General features: G+C 44.1%; 2 protein-coding genes across 8 annotated transcripts in view; one reads left to right on the top strand and one right to left on the bottom strand.

The window, feature by feature from the left end:
• The window catches only part of C4HXorf58 (chromosome 4 CXorf58 homolog), a 129,523-nt gene that overhangs the window by 75,070 nt on the left and 30,729 nt on the right, over window positions 1-23,724 (top strand). For all 6 annotated transcript variants that reach the window (XM_070750696.1, XM_070750697.1, XM_070750701.1 and 3 more), the window contains one exon: window positions 19,281-19,510. In XM_070750696.1, coding sequence (XP_070606797.1) covers window positions 19,281-19,510 — 230 coding nt within the window. The remainder of the gene's footprint in view (window positions 1-19,280; window positions 19,511-23,724) is intronic.
• KLHL15 (kelch like family member 15) overlaps window positions 11,149-23,724 on the bottom strand; it is a 127,807-nt gene continuing 115,231 nt past the window's right edge. For both annotated transcript variants that reach the window (XM_070750686.1, XM_070750685.1), the window contains exon 5: window positions 11,149-15,036. In XM_070750686.1, coding sequence (XP_070606787.1) covers window positions 14,891-15,036 — 146 coding nt within the window. In that variant the 3' untranslated portion in view covers window positions 11,149-14,890. The remainder of the gene's footprint in view (window positions 15,037-23,724) is intronic.

The raw sequence follows: 23,724 nt of genomic DNA, 5'->3' as shown, positions 1-23,724 counted from the left end.
CCCGCCGGGCAAGAGGCAAAGGCGGCGGCGGGGAGTAGCGGAGGCAAGGCGGAGAAGAAAGAAGCGGCGGATAGCTGCGGCAAGGGCTCGTTACGCCGGCTACCCCCCGCAGTTCCTGCCGCCGGGAGTGGCGCTCCACCCCAGCAAAGCCGGCGGCGGGAGCGGCGGCGTCCAGCCCTCTAGCAAGCGCCTTGCCAGCTATCCGCCAGATTCGAGTGCCGCCGCCTCAGGCGGCAGCGACAGCAGCAACAGCAGCGCTTCGATGAAGCCGGCGAGGGAGCTCCGGAATCGGTTGGCGCTCGCCCGACGCCTTGTTTTTTTACTTCCCCCTTTGGTTTCTCTTCACAGGCGGGAGTTCGGGAGGCAAGGGAGCGCTCGAGGAGATAGCGTCTTGCGGCATCGCCTCCCGTCGGGTTTACGACGAAGGGACGCTCAGCAACTTCTTTTTCCTTTCGGCGCCATAGCCACCCGCAGTCCCCGGAGCCAGCGGGTTGAGGCAAAAGGCTGCGTTTCCCTTCCCTCCCTCCCTCCTGCCCCCGTCCTGAATGGAAGCCCCGCTCGGCCAAGCAGCCCGGGATCTCCGCCGCTTGCAAACCGGGCGGGCGGAGCGGACCCACGCTCACTTTCGGCTCCGGGGACTGCGGATGGCTATGGCGCCGAAAGGAAAAAGAAGTTGCTGAGCGATGCCGCAAGACGCTGTCTCCTCGAGCGCTCCCTTGCCTCCCGAACTCCCGCCTGTGAAGAGAAACCAAAGGGGGAAATAAAAAAACAAGGCGTCGGGCGAGCGCCAACCGATTCCGGAGCTCCCTCGCCGGCTTCATCAACGCGCGGCTGTTGCTGCTGTCGCTGCCGCCTGAGGCGGCGGCACTCGAATCTGGCGTGGTGGAAAATCTTTGCCTGCCTCCAGATTTTCCACCACGCCAGATTCGAGTGCCGCCGCCTCAGGCGGCAGCGACAGCAGCAACAGCAGCACTTTTTCCTTTCGGTGCCATAGCCACCCGCAGTCCCCGGAGCCGAAAGTGAGCGTGGGTCCGCTCCCCCCCCCTCAATCCCGCTCCCGGCCTCCTCCCGCCCGCGGCTGTGGAATGGGCGCAGTATCCGGCCTATAAGACGACCCCCCACTTTGGAAAAGATTTTCAGGGGTTAAAAAGTCGTCTTATACGCCGGAAAATACGGTATTTAAAGCGCACAGCAGAATGGAGGAAATCCGAGGCCCTTTTCATCTCTTATCCCCTGGCCTCTATGGGGAGAAAAGTCAACTCCAACACCATAGGTAGATGGATAAGGGCAGTCATAGCTAAGGCCTACAATCTGTCTGCAGCTCCTCGCCCTAGGGGTATTATGACCCACTCTACTAGGAGCACAACTGTTTCAGCCGCCTGGTATGTGTTACTAATTTAATGTTGCACAATTTTATCCCCTAGGTCTACCACTAAATAATTTTCAATTATTACCCAGTTTAACCGCTATAGCTTAACTTTCCAAAATAGTTATTATCTTTCATATCTCTTAATTTTAAGATGTGTTGCTCTCTGCCCTCATTATCTTATAATTCACTTTCCCCCTTCTAATTCTATCATTTCTAAATGCCTTTAATTCCTAATTTCATTCTCTCTTTTATATCCCTCTTTCAACTTTCTTACATAAATTTTCTCTATTTTAACTCATTCTCTATGTTTAAGCCAATACAATCTTTATCATTACATTTCCTTCTATTGGTTAATAAATGAACTCCCCATAATAAAAAAAAATCCAATACATCAATTACTTAATTTTATATAAATGCCTTATAGTAATCTTAAATATTTATTAATCTTTTATCATTCCAAAAATATCCATATTCATCTGGATCCTATCAGTATTTCAATTTCATGAATTGAACTAATTTTATAAACAGATATAATGAACAATTGATCAATTTTCATTATTTCTTATATTCTATTTTCTCTATCAATTCCAATATTTAATTCAATTAAATCAAAAATTTAATGCTACTAATCATTTACCAATCTAATATAAAATAATTTACCAATAAGCAAAATCTTAAAATTAAATAATTGTGCTAATTTTACATAGTTTTGAACAATTAATATTCTTATCACAAGTAAGTATAATAGTTCTAAAAAAGAAACCATCTATTCTCTTTTAGTTTGTTAACTATTCCCTTCTCATAAATATACGTGGGGGGGGGGAGTATTTAGTCAGACACCAGTTATGCAAGTTCTCCCACTTAAAAAGATGAGAGAGGCCTGTAATTGACATCATACGGAGACCTCAACCATGAGAGACAACATGAGAAAACACATCCAGAAAATCACATTGTCTGATTTTTAAAAAATTTATTTGCAAATTATGGTGGAAAATAATTTGTAATCACGTTTCCAGCTCAGCAAAATCACTCTTCACCACTCAGAAGTTTACAGTCAGTTTCCAGCTGTTAACATTAACCTGCTTCCACAGCCTTTTATAATATCCTTTAGATGAGAGATGGTGTTACCAATTAATGGGGTGTTTCTTAACAAGTATGTCTCTATTTAAATACACTTAATATTTTAAGAATTCATTCATTCAAATTCTTCTTTTTCCACTCACATCATTTCATAAGATTTATAATCTTTTAAGCAATATGATCCAAGTCACTAAGTTCCACAAATAAGGTCTAATCCATTCCAATAGGTACACTATTTTAAAGCTCTCCCCCAACTCTAAGATAATTCTTTTTATCAAAGGCCAGTCTTAACTGTCAACATCACTGAGTTCCCGCAGTCTGATGTAATTAGTCTTCCAACCAGCAGATGGCGTTTCCTATTACAAGTCTGTTTCCCTTTATGGAGTATTTTCTCTATTTTCTGTATATTGCAGTTCTTTTCAAAATTTTGTATTTCAATCACTTCAATCACTAGTCTTTTAAAACCTTCTTCAAAATAGGGCTTTAGATCCAGCTTCTTTGTTTCTCTATGGTTTTCCATTGGCTACATAGATGCTCTTTCCATTTTAAAAACTTTTTTGTCCTCCTTTATATTCTTAATTTTTTCTTTGTCTTCAAATTGGCCAAAGACTCACCAACTTCTGTTTTCCTCCCTCTCTCCAGCACATACACTTTAATCCTGTTACCCAGATGACTTCAGTCTTACCAGTTCTATCAGTATGTTTGTAGCCGCCAGGGTTAATGAAGACAATGCGTCTTCCACAGCTGTTAGCTAAGAGGCTTATGTCAGCTCCCTGGGAGATTGCCAACCCCACAGTCCACCGACGGTCCCTCTCTTTATCCTCACTCCTCCAGGGTGGTTCTGATCTGGTACTGACTTGTACTCAGTCTCCAGTGGCAGGGATTCAGGGTTCCCAGCTGAGTGTGAGGAACTCCATGCCACTTTGGTGTTGGCCACACCCCCTCATGGGACAAGCATTTATTTATGATGGTTGCAGCATCCTGGGATCATTATTTATTACCTTCCCAGCCACTTTCCAACAAGCAAAGTCAGTGGGGTACCTTATGATTTGATTAATAACTGTGATTTGTTTATCATGAGCATGGTAAAAAAAGTTCATAAAATTGAATGTTATAATTATTTATTAGATTTGTATGCCACCCCTCTTCAAAGACTCGGAGCAGCTCACAACAGCAAAGTACAGTACAAATCCAATGATTAAAAAAACAGTTAAAACCCTTAACATAAATACAGTCATACACCCCAAACAAACCATACATAAAACGGAACGGCCAGAGGGAATCAATTTCCCCATACCTGGTGGCAATGGTGGATTTTTAGGAGTTTGCGAAAGGCAAAGAGGGTGGGGGCAGTCCTGATTTCCAGGGGGAACTGATTCCAGAGGGTCGGGGCCACCACAGAGAAGGCTCTTCCCCTGGGTCCTGCCAAATGACATTGTTTAGTCGACGGGACCCGGAGAAGGCCAACTCTGTGGGACCTAACTGGTCGCTGGGATTCGTGCGGCAGAAGGCGGTCCTGGAGATATTCTGGTCCAATTCCATGAAGGGCTTTATAGATCATAACCAACACTTTAAATTGTGACCAGAAACTGATCGGCAACCAATGCAGACTGCGGAGTGTTGATGTGACATGGGCATATCTGGGAAAGTCCACGATTGCTCTCGCAGCAGCATTCTGCACGATCTGAAGTTTCCGAACACTCTTCAAAGGTAGCCCCATGTAGAGAGTGTTACAGTAGTCGAGCCTCGAGGTGATGAGGGGATGAGTAACTGTGAGCAGTGACTCTCGGTCCAGATAGGGCCGCAACTGGTGTACCTGGCGAACCTGGGCAAATGCCCCCCTCGCCACAGCCGAAAGATGGTTCTCTAATGTTAGCTGTGGGTCGATGAGGACATAGTTATAGTTTATTAGATTTGTATGCCGCCCCTCTCCAAAGACTCGGGGTGGCTCACAGCATAGCAGTAATACAATACATTACAAATCTAATAATAAAAAAATTAAATCCATTTAAAAAGACATTAATAACATAATAAAACTTCTAACTATACAGTCACACACATTCAACCTAATCTATCATGCAGTAAGGCCAAAAATATAATAAAAGGGGGGAAAGATGGAAATATCCAAGTTGCGGACCCTCTCTGAGGGGGTCAGTAATTCCCCCCACAGGGTAATGGACGGACAGATGGAATTGTCCTTGGGAGGCAAAACCCACAGCCACTCCGTCTTATCAGGGTTGAGTTTGAGTCTGTTGACACTCATCCAGACCCCAACAGCCTCCAGGCACCTGCATGACCGACCCCTGAGGCACCCCACAAGGGAGAGACCTAGAGGTCAATCTCTGACCCCCCACTAACACCCACTGTGACCGACCGGAGAGGTAGGAGGAGAACCACTGAAGAACAGTGCCTCCCACTCCCAACCCCATCCATGGTACCATGGTCGATGGTATCAAAAGCTGCTGAGAGGTCAAGAAGCAGAGGGTAAACCCATCCTGGGCCCACCAGAGATCATCCATTAACGCAACCAAAGCAGTTTCCGTGTTATAGCCAGGCCTGAAACTCAACTGTTGAGGGCCTAGATAATCGGCCTCTTCCAATGACCGCTGGAGCTGAAGCACCCCCACCTTCTCAACAGTCTCCCCATAAAGGGAAGTTTGGAGACTGGGTGATAGTTGCTGAGAATGGCTGGGGCCAGGGAAGGCTTCTTGAGGAGGGACACACAAGTGCTTCCTTGTAGGGAGACAGGAAGACCCCCTCCACAAAGAAGCATTGACAATCTCCTGGACCCAGCTCTGTGTCACCTCCCGGCTGGCCGAAACCAGCCAGGAGGGACACAGATCCAGCAAACAGGTGGCGGAACTCACAGCTCCAATCACCTTGTCCACTTCATTAGGTGTCACCAGATCAAACTCCTCCCAGAAAGATGGCCAAGGACGGGCCCTAGTCACCTCAACTTACTCGTTGTCAGTTGACTCTGTTATCCAATCGGAGTCGAGGGTCGCCTGGATCCAAGTGATTTTATCAGTGAAAAATGTGTTAAAATCCTCGGCACTGGTCTGCAAAGGCTCCCCAGCTCCCCCCTGGATAAGAAGGGAGCGGGTTTCCATAAACAGAGCGGCTGGACGAGATTCCGCTGGTGCAATCAAGGCAGCATGATATGTGCATCTTGCCACCCTGAGTGCCACTTTGTAAGTCTTTTTTTTTAAAAGATATTTTTATTAATTTTGTAAATGCCACTTTGTAAGTCTTAATGTGAGCTCTTACAAGTGTTCAGTCGGATTCGGACTTACTCTTCCTCCATCGCTTCTCTAGACATCTCTTCTGGTGTTTCAACTCCTGGAGTTCCTCGGTAAACCAAGGAGCTCTCTGTGGTCTATTGCCACAGAGAGGTCGCAACAGCGCAATCCAGTCAAGAGCCTCCGTCGCAGCCTTATTCCAGGCCACGGCAAGAGACTCTGCCAAACTGTGGATGAGTGCATCTGGTATAACCCCAAGCGCCCTTTGAAAGCCCTCTGAGTCCATCAGGCGTCTGGGGCGGAATCACCTAGTTGGTTCCGCCTCCCTGCGGGGAAGGATTGGAGCCAGGAAGTCAAGCTGCAGTAGAAAATGGTCTGACCATGACAAAGGCAACACTTCTAAGCCCCTTAGTCTCAGACCATTACTCAGTTGCTCAGTGAGGAATACCATGTTGGGTGCATGTCCCCCCTCAAGTAGGACCCTGTACTACTTGAGTCAGGTCCATGGCTGTCATGGTGGCCATGAACTCCTGCGCTAACCCAGAGGTTTCACCGAGCGACGGTAGGTTAAAGGCCCCCAAGACAATAAGTCTGGGGAACCCCACCGCCCGCCCGGCTACCTCCTTGAGCAGCACAGACAAGGCTGTTGACACACAGCTGGGAGGCAGGTACATGATCAACAAGCCCACCTGAACCCCTAAGTCCAACTCACCAGGAGGGACTCACAACCCGCAATCTCAGGAGCAACGAGTCTATGCAGGCAAAGGCTCTCCCTGGCTATAATAGCCACTCCTCTCCCCCTTCCATGAGGTCGAGGCTGATGCCATACCTGAAACCCGGCTGGGCAAATTTCAGAGAGAGGAACTCCTCCCTCTGGGCCCAGCCAGGTTTCAGTCACACATGCCAGGTCAGCCTCCTCCTCTAGGATCAAATCCCAGATGAGGAGAGCTGTATTTACCACCGACCTGGCATTGAGTAGCAGCAGCCTGAGCCCAGGGCCAGGATTACAGTCGTCACCAGTATCCTATGTTGAGCTCATGGGGCCAGAACAAGGGATCGCTATTAAGCAGTGGTCATGCGAAGACTCAATTAATGACAAATTTACTTGTCCCTATTATATTTGTTAGTCAAGGACCACCTGTAGTTGTCATACCCATCTCATTTTAAGTAGTCCTTGACCTATAGCCATTTGATCAGCTATCATTCTTGAGCTCCATGAGTCTTTGCCTCCCATTTCTGTCCACCCCACTGTGAGTCCCTGCCACCCATTTTTCTCCACCCCACTGTGCTCATTTCCCCCACAACTTTCTCCTCTCTCGAGCTCCACGAGTGCCGGCCTCCCGTTTTTCTCCACCCCACTGTGCTCATTTCCCCCACAACTTTCTCCTCTCTTGAGCTCCATGAGTGTCTGCATCCCGTTTTTGTCCACCCCACTCACTGTGCTGTAATCTATTAGAACCTTTGACTATTGGAGACCCTTTTAAGACCTTCTAAGGACCTTTTGGGGACTTTGGGGACTGTCCGGAATATCGAGTGCCCACCCGCGATCACGTATGATCTGAGGAGGAGATAAGTGAGCGCTGGCTGAACGAGCGGCTAAGTGAGCAGCAGAATGAGCTCGTCAAGTAAGCCGAAACAGACAAGAAACACCAAGAAAACGAGCTGTAAACAAGCCAAACAACAAAGCGAGCGAAAGCAGGCAAACGAGTGAGTGAGCGAGCGAGTGAGTTGGTGCTGAGGCCAGCGAGAGGAGATTGACATTAATATCTAATGCCCAACACCCAACACCACATGACGCGAAGGCCAGTAAGAGAGTCCAACGCCAGAGCCCAGCGCCACACAATGCGGAGGCTGGTGAGAGAGGCCGATGCCAACGCCTGATGCCCACTATCAAACAATGTGGAGGCCGATGAGAGAGGCCGGCACCAATGCCTGATGCCATGCCATGCGGAGGCCAGTGAGAGAGGCCGACGCCAATGCCTGACACCACCTGATGCGGAGGCTGGCGAGAGAGATCGATATCAACATCCATCGCTAGACTGGGCATGGCAGAGAAACAAACCAATGGATAAGTCAAGTGAGAAATCGGGCAAGTGATCCAAATGCTGAGGCCGGTGAGAGGCCAACACTGTGTTTGATGGAAGTGAGCCGTTATTTTTATTATACTACTCACCCTCTGGCAGTTCTTCAACTCTGAGAAGTAGTTGTAGCTTTCCTGAGCCAGAAAGACTATGTCCTTGATATTTCTCCCCTTATATTTCATCTTCTTAATTTTAAGAGGAGGAAGAGTAATGAAAGTAATGAAAGACAATACTTATGGACATATTTAGAATATGTGACTTTCCCTAAAGACTAAAGGTCCATTTGGTTTCTTTATATATTTTTATATATTTTATATGGTTGATAATATGCTTTATAATATTTAGTAGCGTTATGAAATTTTAATACTGCTTATAGCATTCCTGGATTATCTGGGGGCTTTATATATTTAAATATATTTAAATATATTTTATTTTTATATATTCTTATAGTATAGGAATTTGTAATCAATTAATTTTAGAAGTTTTCAAATTAAATTAGAAGAGTATGTATGAATGTGATAGATTGATTGGATAGTTTATAGTTTTAATTGCATATTTTATTATTGTATTTTTGGTAATCAATTAATTTAATTTTAAGGAAGATTGTTTGCAATTTTGAATGTTTGGGTATGACCTAAGTTTGAATTGTGTAATGAATGAGATGAATGGAAGGGTCAGTTTACCTGGTGGCCTGAGAGCAGGAGGAATGTGGGGGGACTATCTCTGGAGTGAAAGAGGGACAAAATATTCCGGTCTTGCTGGAGAGAGGTAGATATGGCAGGAGACATGGGGTAAGCTGCTCTCGGGGGAAAAGGGACCGCTGCTTGAAAGTGGTCCCTTGTTCCGGCCCCATGGACTCAACCCGGGGAACCGGTGACAAGCGAAATCCAGACTCTGGGCTCAGGCTGTTGCTGCTTAATGCCAGGTCTGCTATAAATAAAGCTCTCCTCATCCAGGATCTACTCCTGGAGGAGGCAGACCTGGCATGTGTGACTGAGACATGTCTGGGCCCAGAGGGAGGAGTTCCTCTTTTGGAAATGTGCCCAGCCGGGTTTCAGGTGTGGCACCAGCCGCAACCCCAGGAAAGTGGGGGAGGAGTGATAGTTATAGCCAGAAAGACCATCAAACTGCGTAGGCTTACTGCTGCTGAGATTGCGGGTTGTGAGTCCCTTCTTATGAGGTTGGACCCAGCGGTACAGGTGGACTTGTTGCTCACATACATGCCTCCCAGTTGCATGTCAACAGCCCTGCTTGCACTACTCAAGGAAGTAGCCTGGCTGGTGGTGGAGTCCCCCAAACTTATTGTCTTGGGGGATTTTAATCTGACATTGCTCAGTGAATCCTCTGGGTTGGCGCAAAAGTTCATGGCCACAATGGCAACCATGGACCTGACCCAAGTAGTTCAGGGCCCAACCCATGAAAGGGGGCACACTCTTGACATGGTATTCCTTTCAGGGTGTTGTACATACTCCTGGTCAGTTGGAGGATGATGAAGAACTTGAGGACTCGGATACAGATAGTGTTTATGAATTAGTGGTGGGCCCGGGGTTACAGGTAGTAGAACAGGTGGGAGGCCAGCCACAGGGTGTTGCTATGAGTCCAGAATCTAGCAAGGAAGAATCAGCCGTTCGCTGGGTCAATCCTAAATTCAGAAGGGTCCAAAAACGTAAGGAGCAGGTGTTTGGAAGAAGATATTAAGGGGAGGAATGGGTTAAATACTGGAGTGATGTATTTGGTACTTCAGGACGTCAGTGGGGAAGAAGGGTGGAGTTTCAATGTTGTAGGGGTGGTGTTTCCGTTCAGCTCCCAAGCAAGCAAATGCATTCTGTGTTATTTTACAGTCATTTCTGCTGTTTTTGAATCATGCTGTGAGTACATAAATCTTGTTAAACGGAGGAGGCTGGGAGGAATGTATGATGAATGCAATTAAGAAAGGTAACGGGACGAAGAGGAATGTGCGAGTATGAACTGTGTTTTGAATACGGAAGGGAAGAGAATAAAGATGGAGTTCCTTTGTTTATAAAATACTGCATTTAGTAAGAGTTATCTGTAATAGCTAAAGTTCTACCAGAAACCAGAACACAGGGCAGCTGAGTAATGATCTGATATTAAGACGTTGCCTTTGTCATGGTCAGATCATATTCTATTGCGGCTTGATTTTATGGCTCCAATCCTTCTCCACAGGGAGGCAGAACTGATTAGGAGGTTCAGCCGCAGACACCTGATCAATCCAGAAGGTTTTCAAAGGGCACTTGGAGTTTTGCCGGATTCACTTGTCACAGTTCGGCAGAGTCTCTTGCTGCAGTCTGGAATACGGCTGCGATGGAGGCTCTAGACCGAACTGTGCCTTTGTGAACTCTCTGTGGCAACAGATCCTGGAGTTCTCCTTGGTTGAAAGGCCAGAAGAGAAGTCTAGAGTAGCGCTGGAGGAAAACTACATCTGAATCTGACCAAACACTTGTAAAAACTCATATTAAGATTTACAAAGTGGCGATCAGGTCGACAAGATGTGCCTACAATGTCGCTCCCTGGGGAGCCCTTGCAGGGTAGTGCTGAGGCATTTAACACGTTTTTCGCAGATGAAATCGCTCAGATCCAGACTGGTCTTGACTCCAATTAGAATGCAGAGTCAGATGACGAGTCAGTCGAGGTGACAGGGGCTCATCATGGTGAAGGGCTCTGAGAGGGATGGGGCAGGCATTCCCGAAGCGTTTGGCAAAAATGCTCTCAGCGAAGCGGCTGTGAGAGTGCTTTCTCTGAGCACTTTGGGAACGCTGCCCTGCCTCTCCTGCAGTCCCTTCGCTCTAAGTGCTTTCATCCAGGGCTGTCAGTGAAGGGGCTGCAAGAGAAGTGGGGCGGGCGTTCCGGAAGCACTCTGCAAAAGCGCTCCCAGCAAAGCGGCTGCGAGAGCGCTTTCTCCGAGCGCTTTCTCTGAGCACAGAATCCCGGCAGGGGCTATAATCAAATGGGAAATCCCGGCGGTGACAGTCACAAGGCAGGGAAATCCCTGCGGCAGTCAGAGAGTGCACGTGCAATACAAGAGCACAAACCCAGTAAAAGAGCCCACGCTCCCGGGCTCGGGTTCGTAAAACGAAAATGGTTCTTAAGACAAGCAAACAAATCATAAACCCCAGGTTCGTATCATGAAAAGTTCGTATGAAGGGGCGTTCGTAAGACGAGGTGTGACTGAATCTCAAATATGTGGTATTTATTTGTTTGTTTGTTTGTTTGTTTGTTTGTTTGTTTATTTAGTTAGTTAGTTAGTTAGTTAGCTAGCTAGCTAGCTAGCTAATTAGTTATTAGATTTGTATGCCGCCCCTCTCCGTAGATTCGGGGCGGGCTAACAACAGTAATAAAACAACATATAACAAATCTAATATTTAAAATAAGTAAAAACCTTTATTAAAAACCAGACATACACACAAATATACCATGCATAAATTGTATAGGCCTCCTGACGACAGAGGTGGGTTTTAAGGAGCTTACGAAAGGCAAGGAGGATGGGGGCAATTCTGATATCTTGGGGGAACTGATTCCAGAGGGTCGGGGCCACCACAGAGAAGGCTCTTCCCCTGGGTCCTGCCAAACGACATTGTTTAGTCGATGGGACCCGGAGAAGGCCAACTCTGTGGGACCTAACTGATCGCTGGGATTCGTGCGGCAGAAGGCGGTCCTGGAGATATTCTGGTCCGATTCCATGAAGGGGTTTATAGATCATAACCAACACTTTGAATTGTGACCAGAAACTGATCGGCAACCAATGCAGACTGCGGAGTGTTGGTGTGACATGGGTATACCTAGGGAAGCCCATGATTGCTCTCGCAGCTGCGTTCTGCATGATCTGAAGTTTCCGAACACTCTTCAAAGGTAGCCCCATGTAGAGAGCATTACAGTTGTTGAGCCTCAAGGTGATGAGGGCATGAGTGACTGTGAGCAGTGACTCCCGGTCCAAATAGGGCTGTAACTGGTGCACCAGGCGAACCTGGGCAAACCCCCCCCCCTCGCCACAGCTGAAAGATGTTTCTCTAATGTGAGCTGTGGATTGAGGAGGACGCCCAAGTTGTGGACCCTCTCTGAAGGGGTCAAGGTCAGGGTGATGGACGGACAGATGGAATTGTCCTTGGGAGGCAAAACCCACAGCCACTCCGTCTTATCAGGGTTGAGTTTGAGTCTGTTGACACCCATCCAGACCCCAACAGCCTCCAGGCACCGGCACATCACATCCACTGCTTCATTGACTGGACATGGGGTGGAGATGTACAACTGGGTATCATCCGCATACTGATGATATCTCACCCCATGCCCGTGGATGATCTCGGCCAACAGTTTCATGTAGATATTAAATAGCAGGGGGGAGAGGACCGACCCCTGAGGCACCCCAGAAGGGGGAGACCTAGAGGTTGACCTCTGACCCCCTACTAACACCGACTGTGATTGACCGGAGAGGTAGGAGGAGAACCACTGAAGAACAGTGCCTCCCACTCCCAGCCCCTCCAGCCGGCGCAGAAGGATACCATGGTCGATGGTATCAAAAGCCGCTAAGAGGTCGAGAAGCACCAGGACAGAGGATAAAGCCCTGTCCCGGGCCTGCCAGAGATCATCCATCAACGTGACCGAAGATCATCTAGTCCAACCTCATGCTGCAGTAGGAGAACTTACATTGTATGGATTGTTTTTTGGTGCCTCTAACAGAAAGGAAATTTGCTGGAAAGGAGAAGGAGTTTTCTAGGACAAGACTGCCATTCAGAGTAAGGCAGAGATAGTCCTTGAGTTATGACCACAATTGAGCCCAAAATTTTGGTTGCTAAGCAAGAGCATTGTTAGGTGAGTTTCACCACATTTTACTCAATCCATGACATTTCCTGGCTCTAACAGTGATATGCAAGTAGGGAAGAAAATCTGAAGGCATGTCTAATGTTCTAATGTACAGAAGTTATGATTAAATGTGTGGCAGAAAGTGGACTCTGGGTGTGTTTTTCCAAATGCAGTAAATTAGGTTGAATGTATAGTTTTAGAAGAGCTTTGTGTTTGTTTGTTTGTTTGTTTGTTTGTGTGTGTGTGTGTGTGTATGTGTGTGTGTTTGTGTACATACACATACACTATATTTATTTATTTTATTTATTTATTTTATTTGACCTCTATGCCGCCCAATCCTGAAGGACACGGGGCGGCTTACAACAATATAAAAAATACAAATTACAGTAATAAAAAAGTCAAATATAAATATTAAAACAATAAACCCCAGTTATAAAACTCAAACAATCCAATCAACACACATGCATACCATTCAATACAATTCGGCCATGAAGATGTAAATGTTCAAGATCCCCAGGCCTGCCGGAAAAGCCAGGTTTTTGCAGCCAGTAGGGTGGGAGCAATATGGACATTGGGGAGGGGGGAGATTCCATAGAACTGGGGCAGCCACAGAGAAGGCCCTTCCCCGGGGTCCCACCAACTTGCATTGTTTAGTCGATGTAACCTGGAGAAAGCCAGCTCTGTGGGATCTTATTGGTCTCTGGGAGGTATGTAGCAGGAGACAGTCCCATAGATAGTCTGCATAGTAGATAGACTGTATATATAGTAGATAATTAGTAACACAAATTTTGTTCCCAGCTTTTAAATGTTACATTCTAATTGCTTAGGTCTAAAACAAATTAAAAATTGCTTACATTCATCATAAACTTCATTTTTGTGGCCACGGCAACGAAAATTATGCATTTTTACTATAGAAACAGATGATTTTGCATCTTCTCATTTATACAGTCAGACTAAGAACACTATATGCATTGCAAATTTACACAGATTACCAAAAACTGTTCAGAAGTGTGCGGTTTTCCGAGATTTACGACTATACTGCAAATCAGTTTCACGAATCAATCCCCAAATATAGTCGCCCATCATTTTTTTCATCATATTGTCCTCTGTAACAGCGTTCAAAGTTCATAATGTCCTGGTGAAAGTGCTTGCCTTGCTCCTCTGAATAAGCTCCCATGTTCTCTTTGAACTTATCAAGATGAGCATCAAGGATATGGATTTTGAGTGACATCCTGCAGCACATTGCAGCATAGTTCTTTATCAGAGTCTGAACCAGTTGTACATAGTTTTCATCTTTATGATTGCCTAGGAAGCCACGAACCACTGTGACAAAACTGTTCTAAACTGCTCTCTCCTTCCTATTCAGCTTCTTGGGAAATTCACTGCACTCTATGATCTTCTTGATTTGTGGTCTGACAAAGACACCAGCTTTGCTTCAGACAGCTTAGGGAAAAGATCTTGGAGGTAATTGAAAGCTCTCGACTCCTTATCTAGAGCCCTGACAAATTGTTTTGTGAACCCCAACTTGATGTGTACTGGTAGCATCAGCACCTTGTGTGGGTCCACCAGTGGCTCCCACTTTACATTGTTCTTCCCCACTCTGTCTGCTGAGACCAGTTCCGCCTGTGGTAGTGCGCTTCAGTATCCTGGCTGTCCCAAAGGCAAATAAAGCAAGGATACTTAGTAAAACCACCTTGGAGGCCCATCAGTAATGACACCATTTTGAAATCTCCGATAACTTCCCAGCCGTACTCATCATACTTCAAGGCACCTAGCAACATCTTGAGACATCTTTCAGGTGCACCAAGTGAGCTAAAGGAAGAGACAGATACTTGTTCCCATTGTGAAGCAGCACGGCATTGAGGCTCTTGCATGAACTGTCTATGAAGAGGCGTCACTCATTCGGGTTACAGGTGATACCTATAGCCTCGCATAGACCAGCCACTTTGTTGCAGAAGCACAGTCCATCTTGATGACTGAAGAAGATGGAAAAAACTTGGTGACGCTTCCTCTGATCTGTGACTTGGACGCTTTCATCTAATAAGTTCCATTGCTTGAGCCTTGATGTCAGAAGCTGAGCGTTGGACTTGGTGAGACCAAGGTCTCTGATCAGATCGTTGAGGTCTTTTTGGTTAGGGTAGTATGGCTTCCCCTCCTCATCTGCATATGAAGAGAAGTTATGATCTTCAACGTCTTCCTCGGTGTCTGACCTGCTGCTTTCTTTTGAAGGTGGCGTAGCTCTGTCTGGAGGTATTGGTACAGGAAGTTCAGGGCAGTATGGTACTGGGGCAATAGAAGAAGGAATGTCAGGATACGTTACAGGCATTTTTGCCAGTGCGACGTTTGGAAGGGTCCACCATGCAGAAGTAGCAATTTGTTGAGTGATCAGTCGGTTCACGCCAAATTCTTGGGATAGCAAAATGCATGGCTCTCTTCTCTCCCCTGTACCAACCTATAAGCAAACAAAATAAAATTTGGATTGAGAATTTGATTTAGGCCTATTTCACACTAGTGACATTTACAATATTAACACAGTTAATCTGCTATTTAAGAGAGTAGCATTTTCCACTTACCTTCAAGAGTTTTCTTGCAGTGCTCATGTGTGAAATGAGGAGCCCATGGTTTGTCTTGGTCACCAACAGGCATGCTGAAGTATGCTTTGTAGGCCTCACACATCTTAGCAGATGCTTCCACAGAGTACTTTTTCGCTCTTGTCTTTATAAACTGGCCACATATGTAGCAAAATGCATCTGCTGGATGTATGCAACCTCTTGATGCCATCTAAATTGACTAAGTTGCTGTGTACTGTAAGGAAAAAGGATGTCTCTCCAAACTTGATAAAAATGGTCTTTATTCCATGCAGTATTAAAGTACAAGAGTGTACTGAGGATTCAGCAGAGCAAGATTGATCACCTGGTACTAGAGTAACACACAATATATACATTTACATTCCTAAGCTCCTCCTGTAATGAGTGTGGGGTGAAGTGTGAATACTGTCGTTATCAGAATCTGAATAGATATTGAATTCACACCTGTCTGTCTAGGTCAATTCCCCTTTGTCTGTGATGGCCATTGCCCACTTACTATGCAATCCCAATCAATTAGATCCTATCTCTCTGTCTCTCAGGAAGGGCTATAGTGGCCCTATATAACTGTAGTTATACAGCTACCTACAATTCTGTACAGTCCCAGAAAGTTCTAGATAATTCTGGACAGTTCTAGAAACTTCTTGATAGTTCTCACAATTCCAGAAGCATCTTAAGTATCTTGAAATATTGCGAATATCCTTAAAAATAGATCAATTTCAAAATATCATTGTGCTGACCACAAAAGCAAAGTCTACAGGGAATAATAACTTTTTTCTATTCATTTAAGGTACAAACAATCAGGAAAACACACTTAACAACTGGGAACAAAATTGTTTTCGAAAATTGTTACATAATGTATCTTTTGGCACGCCTGTGTGTAATATGTACATACACATATGGCATATATACATAGGATTAAAGAGTATATTTTGGATGTTCAGTAGTAGCAAATAGACATCTCTTTGAGGCCTTTGAGGTAAGGAGAAGCCAGGCACCTTAACTCTAACTCTTGATGTGAGTAACATCAAGTTGGCCATGCCCACCCAGTCACTTGACCACTCAGCAAACCCTACCCAGTCACATGACTGCCAAATCATTCCCACCCAGTCACATGATCATTAAGCCACACCTGCCATCCCATTACCATCAAGCCACACCCACAAAATACACTCACACCCACTGAGTAGTACCGTGTTTCCCCGATAGTAAGCCCCCCCGATTGTAAGACATATGGGGGGTTTCAGGGGGGTCGGCTAATATAAGCCATACCCCGAAAGTAAGACATATGTCTTACTTTCGGGGAAACACGGTACTAAAAGCGAGGGAGGCGTTGGAGCAGTTCGCGGCGCCCTGGCGGCGGTTCCCTCCGCTTTGACGGCGCTGGTCCGCTCGCTCGTCCCCGCAACCGACCCGTTTCCCCGACACGCGTCTGGAGGGGAGGAGCCGCTCTGCGCAGTTGGGCAGCCCTGCCTGCCGGAAAGGAGGCGGGCGAAGGAGGGCGCAGCTCCGGCCGCCCGCTCGGCTCGCTTCTACAACTTCGGACCAGTGCCGTCCTTCGCCTCGCATTTCCGGGTTGGCGAGCCTGGATTGTTTTTCCTGCGAGCTCTGGTCCCCGCTAAGCCTTCTGCGCCTGACTCGGCGAGGCGAGAGGGAAGAAGGAGAAGCGCAAGTGGATGCGGAGCGAAGGAAGGATAAATGCCTCCCGGGTGCTCCGCATCCACTTGCGCTTCTCCTTCTTCCCTCTCGCCTCGCCGAATCAGGCGCAGAAGGCTTAGCGGGGACCAGCGCTCGCAGGAAAAACAATCCAGGCTCGCCAACCCGGAAATGCGAGGCGAAGGACGGCGCTGGTCCGAAGTTGTAGAAGCGAGCCGAGCGGGCGGCCGGAGCTGCGCCCTCCTTCGCTCGCCTCCTTTCCGGCAGGCAGGGCTGCCCAACTGCGCAGAGCGGCTCCTCCCCTCCAGACGCGTGTCGGGGAAGCGGGTCGGTTGCGGGGACGAGCGAGCGGACCAGCGCCGTCAAAGCGGAGGGAACCGCCGCCAGGGCTGCTGCCGCGCTGCCGAGCAGATCAGCTGCTGGGCGGCCAAAGAAACCTTCCCTGGGTCTTCCCGACTTCACCCTGTCAATTTGGTGAGTGGAGGCGGGAAACGGCGGGGGGGGTATGTAAGACATACCCCGAAAGTAAGACCTAGTGGGGCTTTTGGGGGTAAAAAGAAAGTAAGACACTGTCTTACTATTGGGGAAACACGGTAGCAAAAAAATTTTGAACCCACCCCTGAACTGAACCCTGGCATGACTAATGGCTTTGGGAACATCTCTATGTGGGGATTTAGCATACTTGGTGGAGTTGCATAATCTGTTCTGGACTCACAGCTCCTGCTCAAAAAACAGGTGTCAGTAATGGCCCTTTGCACAGCTTCATGTTAAGCACCAGTTGTACCCACTCCTGTATTAGGAAGCCCTACTCTCAGTCACTCATGCCCTGGTCTCCTTTCAAATGGATTACTAAATGTGCTTTACATGAGGCTGCCCTTGAAGATTATCTGGAAGCTTCAACTGGTACAGATTTCATCAGGATGGGCAACTTATAGGTACTCTGTGAACTGCACTTGTTCCACCTTTGCTCTGCAAGATGCATTGGCTGTCGATTAGCTTCCAGGTCCAATTCATAATGCTGTTTTATGCTTTAAAGCCCTATATCATGTGGGACCAGGTTGTTTAAGAGGGCCTTTTCTCCAATTGCATCTACCCAGTCCCTCAAGTCCAGCAGAAAGCATGTTGTGGGTTTCATTGATCAAGGAGCTTTGTTTAGCAGGAACCAGAAAAAGAGTCTTTTCTGCTGTTGTACCCACCATTTGATACATCATTCCTCCCACCTGAGGTGAGATTGACCCTAACCTTTCTGGCCTACCAGAAGAATCCTTAAAACATGGGTGTACATCAGGCTCTGGGAACTTATAAAGCCTGTTAAATGGTTATATTGCTAAAGTACATTCTCCTCTGTCTTTTTATTATTGTATTTTAAATGTAGGTTTTCATTGTTTTTAATGGTAGAATATTATGTTTTTACTTATGTTTAACTACTGTATTTTTTGGAGTATAAGATGCACCGGAGTATAAGACGCACCTTAGTTTTTGGGAAGGAAAATAGGGAAAAGAATCTGCTTACCAGGTATTCATCTAGGTAGTGTCCTTAGTCTGGTTACCTTCAGCACATTTTTTTATCCCTTGGTTAGGGCTTTAAAAAACCTTTATTCTGAGAGAGTAACAATGAAAGAGCTTCCAAGCCAGTAAGAGCTGGGAACATCATTAGCACCTGGAAAGAAACAGTAGGAGCAAGTAGAGCAATGGAAAAAAAACCTGCAAAGACTTAGGGCTTGAAAAACATTCTTCTTTGCAGAGAGTTAACAATGAAAGAGCTTGCAAGCTGCTAAGAGCCAGGAACATCATTAGCACCTGATTAGGGCTGTAAAGAAATATTTGGAGCAAGTTAGACCAATGGAAAAAAACCCTGCAAAGACTTAGGGCTTACTTCACAGAGAGCAACAATGAAAGAGCTTGGGAACATTGTTAGTATCTGATTAGGGCTGGAAAGAAACATCTGGAGCAAGTAAAACAATGAAAAAAAAACCCTACAAAGACAGAGTTTGGAGAACATTCTTGGCAGAGAGTAACAATGAAGAGCTTGCAAGCCAGTAAGAACTGGGAACATTGTTAGCATCTGGATGTAGTCTGGAAAGAAACTTACTCGGAGCAAGTTGGAACAATGAAAAAACCCCTGCAAAGACTTAGGGCTTGGAAAACATTATTCACAGAGTGAAACAATGAAAGAGACTGCAAGATAAGAGCTGGGAAGATCATTAGCAGCTAGTGGGGGGGGGGAAAGCTATATTTAGAGTATAAGACACACCCTAATGATCTGCCTCTTTTAGGGAGGAAAAAGGTGCATCTTATACACCAAAAAATATGGTATATATGCCACCAAGAATCATATGCAAATGAGATGGGCATCCATATAAATTTAATAAATAAAATAAGTACATAATTAAGCTACCCAAATTTAATTGGTTTATAATTAATATTTAATAAATGTTTCTTTATGGCTTTCTAGTATGCCAGTCATATGGATGAAACTCCAGCATATTATGGTGGCAGACATAATTGTTGGAGAAGGCTGACATTGGAAAATTGGCCTAGAGCAATGATAGTGTATGACATCATGGATTATGCACAGTCTGGGAAGCTGTCTGCTAGACTTAGAGCCGAATTTCCATTTCTGTTGCTGAAACCACAGAATGAACAGACATGTCGTGCTCAAATCTTGGCTGTTTGTCAAATTAGGTAAATAATGTCAATTGTCGCCAAATTTGATTGCTTTTTTGGAATGTCTTTCTCCCCTTTTATTTGTTAAAATACAGATAAGAATTAATACCAATGGAAATGTCATATTTGTAAATACAATATAACATATTTTTTGAACTATAAGACGGACCCCCCCCTCCAAAAAACCAAACGTGGGTGGAAATGTCTGTGTGTCTTACAGAGTGAATGTTGCTGAAGCCCTGCCCACCTGCCAACCACCACCATTCAGCCTCTGCCTCCCAGCAATTTGCCTCCTTGCAGCAAACAGCAAACAGGTGATCAGCTTCAGCACAGCCTGATTTAACACATGCAGATAATTGGTGGTTGTAATACAACCAATCAGCTGTTCAAGTCTGCGGGGATTGCCTGCCTATCGCTGCTGCCAACTATCACTGCCCCTGTGGGCCCCATTTTTGGTCTCCATGCATCTGGTCTTCAGCCTGTTCCAGTCAGCAGGACAAGGCCAAAAACAGGACCCGCAGAGGCCAAAAATGGGCCGTGCAGAGGCTGAAAGCAGGATGCATGGAGGCCAAAAATGAGACACGTGGAGGTGGCAATAGGTGGCAGTGGCAGTGTGGGACAGCTGATTGGTAGTATTCCGGGAGGCAGATCCAACTCACACAGGATAATCAATAGAAGCAAATGATAGAAAAAGAATTAGGATTATTTCTGATGGAAAACAGGAAACAACCAACTTCCACACAAAATCTCTGGGATTCAATGAAAGTGTATACTAGGGGAACAATAATATATTCAGCAAAAAAGAAAAAAAAGAAAAAATAGTCAATATAATAATATATTAAAGAAAATTAAACAATTAGAAAGTAAATTACAAGGAAAACCGGGACATGGAAAGACAGAGGAATTATTAATAAAAGTCAAAGGTAAATTGAATATAACTGAGCAAAAGGAATGCGTTAGAAATCTTAAATTTGCAAAACAATCATATTTCAAAAATTCAAATAAAACAGGTAGATGGCTTTCATATAAAATTAAAAAAGAGAGGAGAAATTAGATAATCCATCAGTTTAAGGATAAAACAGGAACTTTGTAAAATAACAAAGAGAAAATAAAAGATATTATAGTTGAATTCTATGAAAATTTATATAAGCAGGAAGGAATAGGGAAAGATAAGATTGAGGAATATCTGCAACAGATAACCATTTCTAAGATAACAAAATAAGATAAACAAATAGAGATATAATTCTGGAAGAATTAAAAATGCTATTCAGAAGCAGAAGAACAATAAATCACCTGGACCGGACAGCTTCCCTGCAGAATTCTATAAAACCGCTCACAAAGCAATACTGAAACTAGTTAGAACTATACAATGAAGTCCTGTCAGAGGGGAAAATACCAGAATCGTGGAGGGAGTCACATATCACCACTGTCAGCACCCCAAATAGCATCTGAGAAATAAATCAGATTCCAGATTGTTGAAAGAAGATGCGGAACCAAATTTAATACAAAATTACAGGGCAATCTCATTGTTAAATGCTGATTACAAAATGTTTATGAATAAAATGGCAGAAAGAACAAAAAAAATGAATTTCTGTTAATGAGACAAATTAGGACAAATATAAGAACAATTGTAAACATTTTTGAATATTACGAAGCGCATCCAGAAAGGCAAGTAGCAGTTGTCTTTGTGGATACATAGAAAACCTTTGACAATGTGGATTGGCAATACATTGGCCAGCTCAGGAAGCACAAACTGCCCAAGGAGCTGCTGATACAGTTCTACAGAGGAATCATTGAGTCTGTCATCTGTACCTCTATAACTGTCTGGTTTAGTGCTGCAACCCAACAGGACCGACACAGACTTCAGAGGATACTCAGAACTGCAGAAAAAACAATTGCTGCCAACCTGCCTTCCATTGAGGACCTGTACACTGCACGAGTCAAAAAGAGGGCGGGGAAAATATTTATTGACCCCTCGCATCCTGGACACAAACTGTTTCAACTCCTACCCTCAAAACGTCGCTACAGAGCACTGCACACCAAGAGAACTAGACACAAGAACAGTTTTTTCCCGAATGCCATCACTCTACTAAACAAATAATTCCTTCAAAACTGTCAGATTTTTTACTAAATCTGCACTTCTATTTCTACTAGTTTTTTTCATCATTCCTATCATCCTTTTTCTCTCACTTAGGACTCTATGACTGTAACTTGTTGCTTGTATCCTAAGATTTTTATTAATATTGATTGTTTCATCATTGCTTATTTGACCCCTATGACAATCATTAAGTGTTGTACCACATGATTCTTGACAAATGTATCTTTTTCTTTTATGTATGCTGAGAGCATATGCACCAAGAGAAATTCCTTGTGTGTCCAATCACACTTGGCCAATAAATTTATTTTCTATTCTATTCTATTCTATTCTATTAAATTATTAATTCAAAAAACGGAATTCAGCGATCAATTTCTAAAAATGATTGAAACTATATACTCTTCCCAATCTGCCAAGGAGATAATAAATGGAGGTATAATCAAAACATTCCACATTCAGAAAGGAGTTAGGCAGGGTTGTCCACTGTCACTTCTACTTTTTATTTTAACATTAGAAATATTATTAAATAAAATCAGGGAGAATTTGGATATTAAAGGAACCACAGTTAAAAAGGAAGATATAAATTACAAGCATTCGCGGACAACCTAGTATTCTTCCTAGAGGAACCACATGAAACAGGCCCACTTCTGATTAATGGATTAGAGAAAAATTGTTCGGTGGCAAGTCTCAAAATAACAAACAAAAAACCAAATTGTTAACTAGAAATATGACATCCAAACAAGAAAGGAATTTGGAAAGAGATTTGGGCCATCAAGTGGTGAAGAAAATTAAATACTTAGGCATTAATTTAACAAATAAATGTTCAACAATAAAAGAGAATAATCATAAATTTTGATAATACAAATAGAATCTGATCTTAAAAGATGGGAAAATTTACAATTATCTTTGCTAAGTCATATATCTATTATTAAAATGAATATTATTCTTAAATTGCTATTTATTTATTTATTTGTTTGTTTGTTTATTAGATTTGTATGCTGTCTCTATGCTATATTTGTTTCAAGTACTGTAGTTCCTCTAAAATTAGAAAGTTCTTTGCAAATTTAGATAAAATAACAACAAAATTTATCTGGCAAAATAAAAAACCAAGTATAAAAAAATAGAGATAAAAGACAATAAAAGTAGAGATGGCTTTGGACTCCCGAATTGGAAACTTTACCAAATAGCAGCAGTATTAGTGTGGATAAGAGATTGGGTAAATCTAAATAATAATTGACTTCGGGCACTAGAAGAGCATGATTTATTAACTGGCTGGCACTTTTTCTTATGGAACAAAGAAAAAAAAATCTAAATATTTCCAGAGGCATTTGGTTAGGGAGGCATTGATTACAACTTGGTTGTATATAAAAAGAAAATATTATATTAAAATCCTAAATTGGCTTTCAAAAATGGAAGCAATGATATATCTGAACCCATTTGACAGAAACAAAATGATGAAATACAATATAATACAATACATAAAATGATATTCTAGGTGGAACTGGAAAACTCAAAAGTAGGGAAGAGCTATGGAATCAAAACATAATTATTGATTGGTGGCCATATGTCCAAATATAAATCTGATGCAAGATAGATATGAAAGAAAATGGAATTGATATGGAATTAAATACTTTAGATAAAGTCCTGGCAGGCCCAGAAAACAAAATTATTTCCAATCTTTACAGTTATTTATTACAATATGAAAGAAATGAAGATGTGATCAAAGGACCCATGGTAGTGTGGTTGCAAAATATAGAACGCAATATCCACTTGGCAGATTGGGAACAAGTATGGAATAGAAATCTTAAACTATATAAATCAGTATCGTATAAGAACTACTATAAAATGTGTTACAGATGGCATTTGGCCCCAACATGATTGGCAAAAATTTACTCAAAACTAAACCCGATTTGTTGGCAATGCAAAAAAATTCAAGTGACCTTCTTTCATATGAGATGGTTGTACCATGAAACAACAAGATTTTGGATCAAAATACATAATCAAAATACAAAAATGCATAACTGTTGTCAGCCGCTCTGAGTCTGTTTTGGAATGAGCAGCATATACCGTATTTTTCGGTGTATAAGATGCACCGGTGTATAAGACGCATCTAGATTTTAGAGGAGGAAAACAAGGA

This window comes from Erythrolamprus reginae, chromosome 4 (assembly GCF_031021105.1).
Source record: "Erythrolamprus reginae isolate rEryReg1 chromosome 4, rEryReg1.hap1, whole genome shotgun sequence".
NCBI lineage: Eukaryota > Metazoa > Chordata > Lepidosauria > Squamata > Dipsadidae > Erythrolamprus > Erythrolamprus reginae.
The sequence above is the reverse complement of the archived record's forward strand: the minus strand, read 5'-3'. Positions and strand labels throughout refer to the sequence as shown.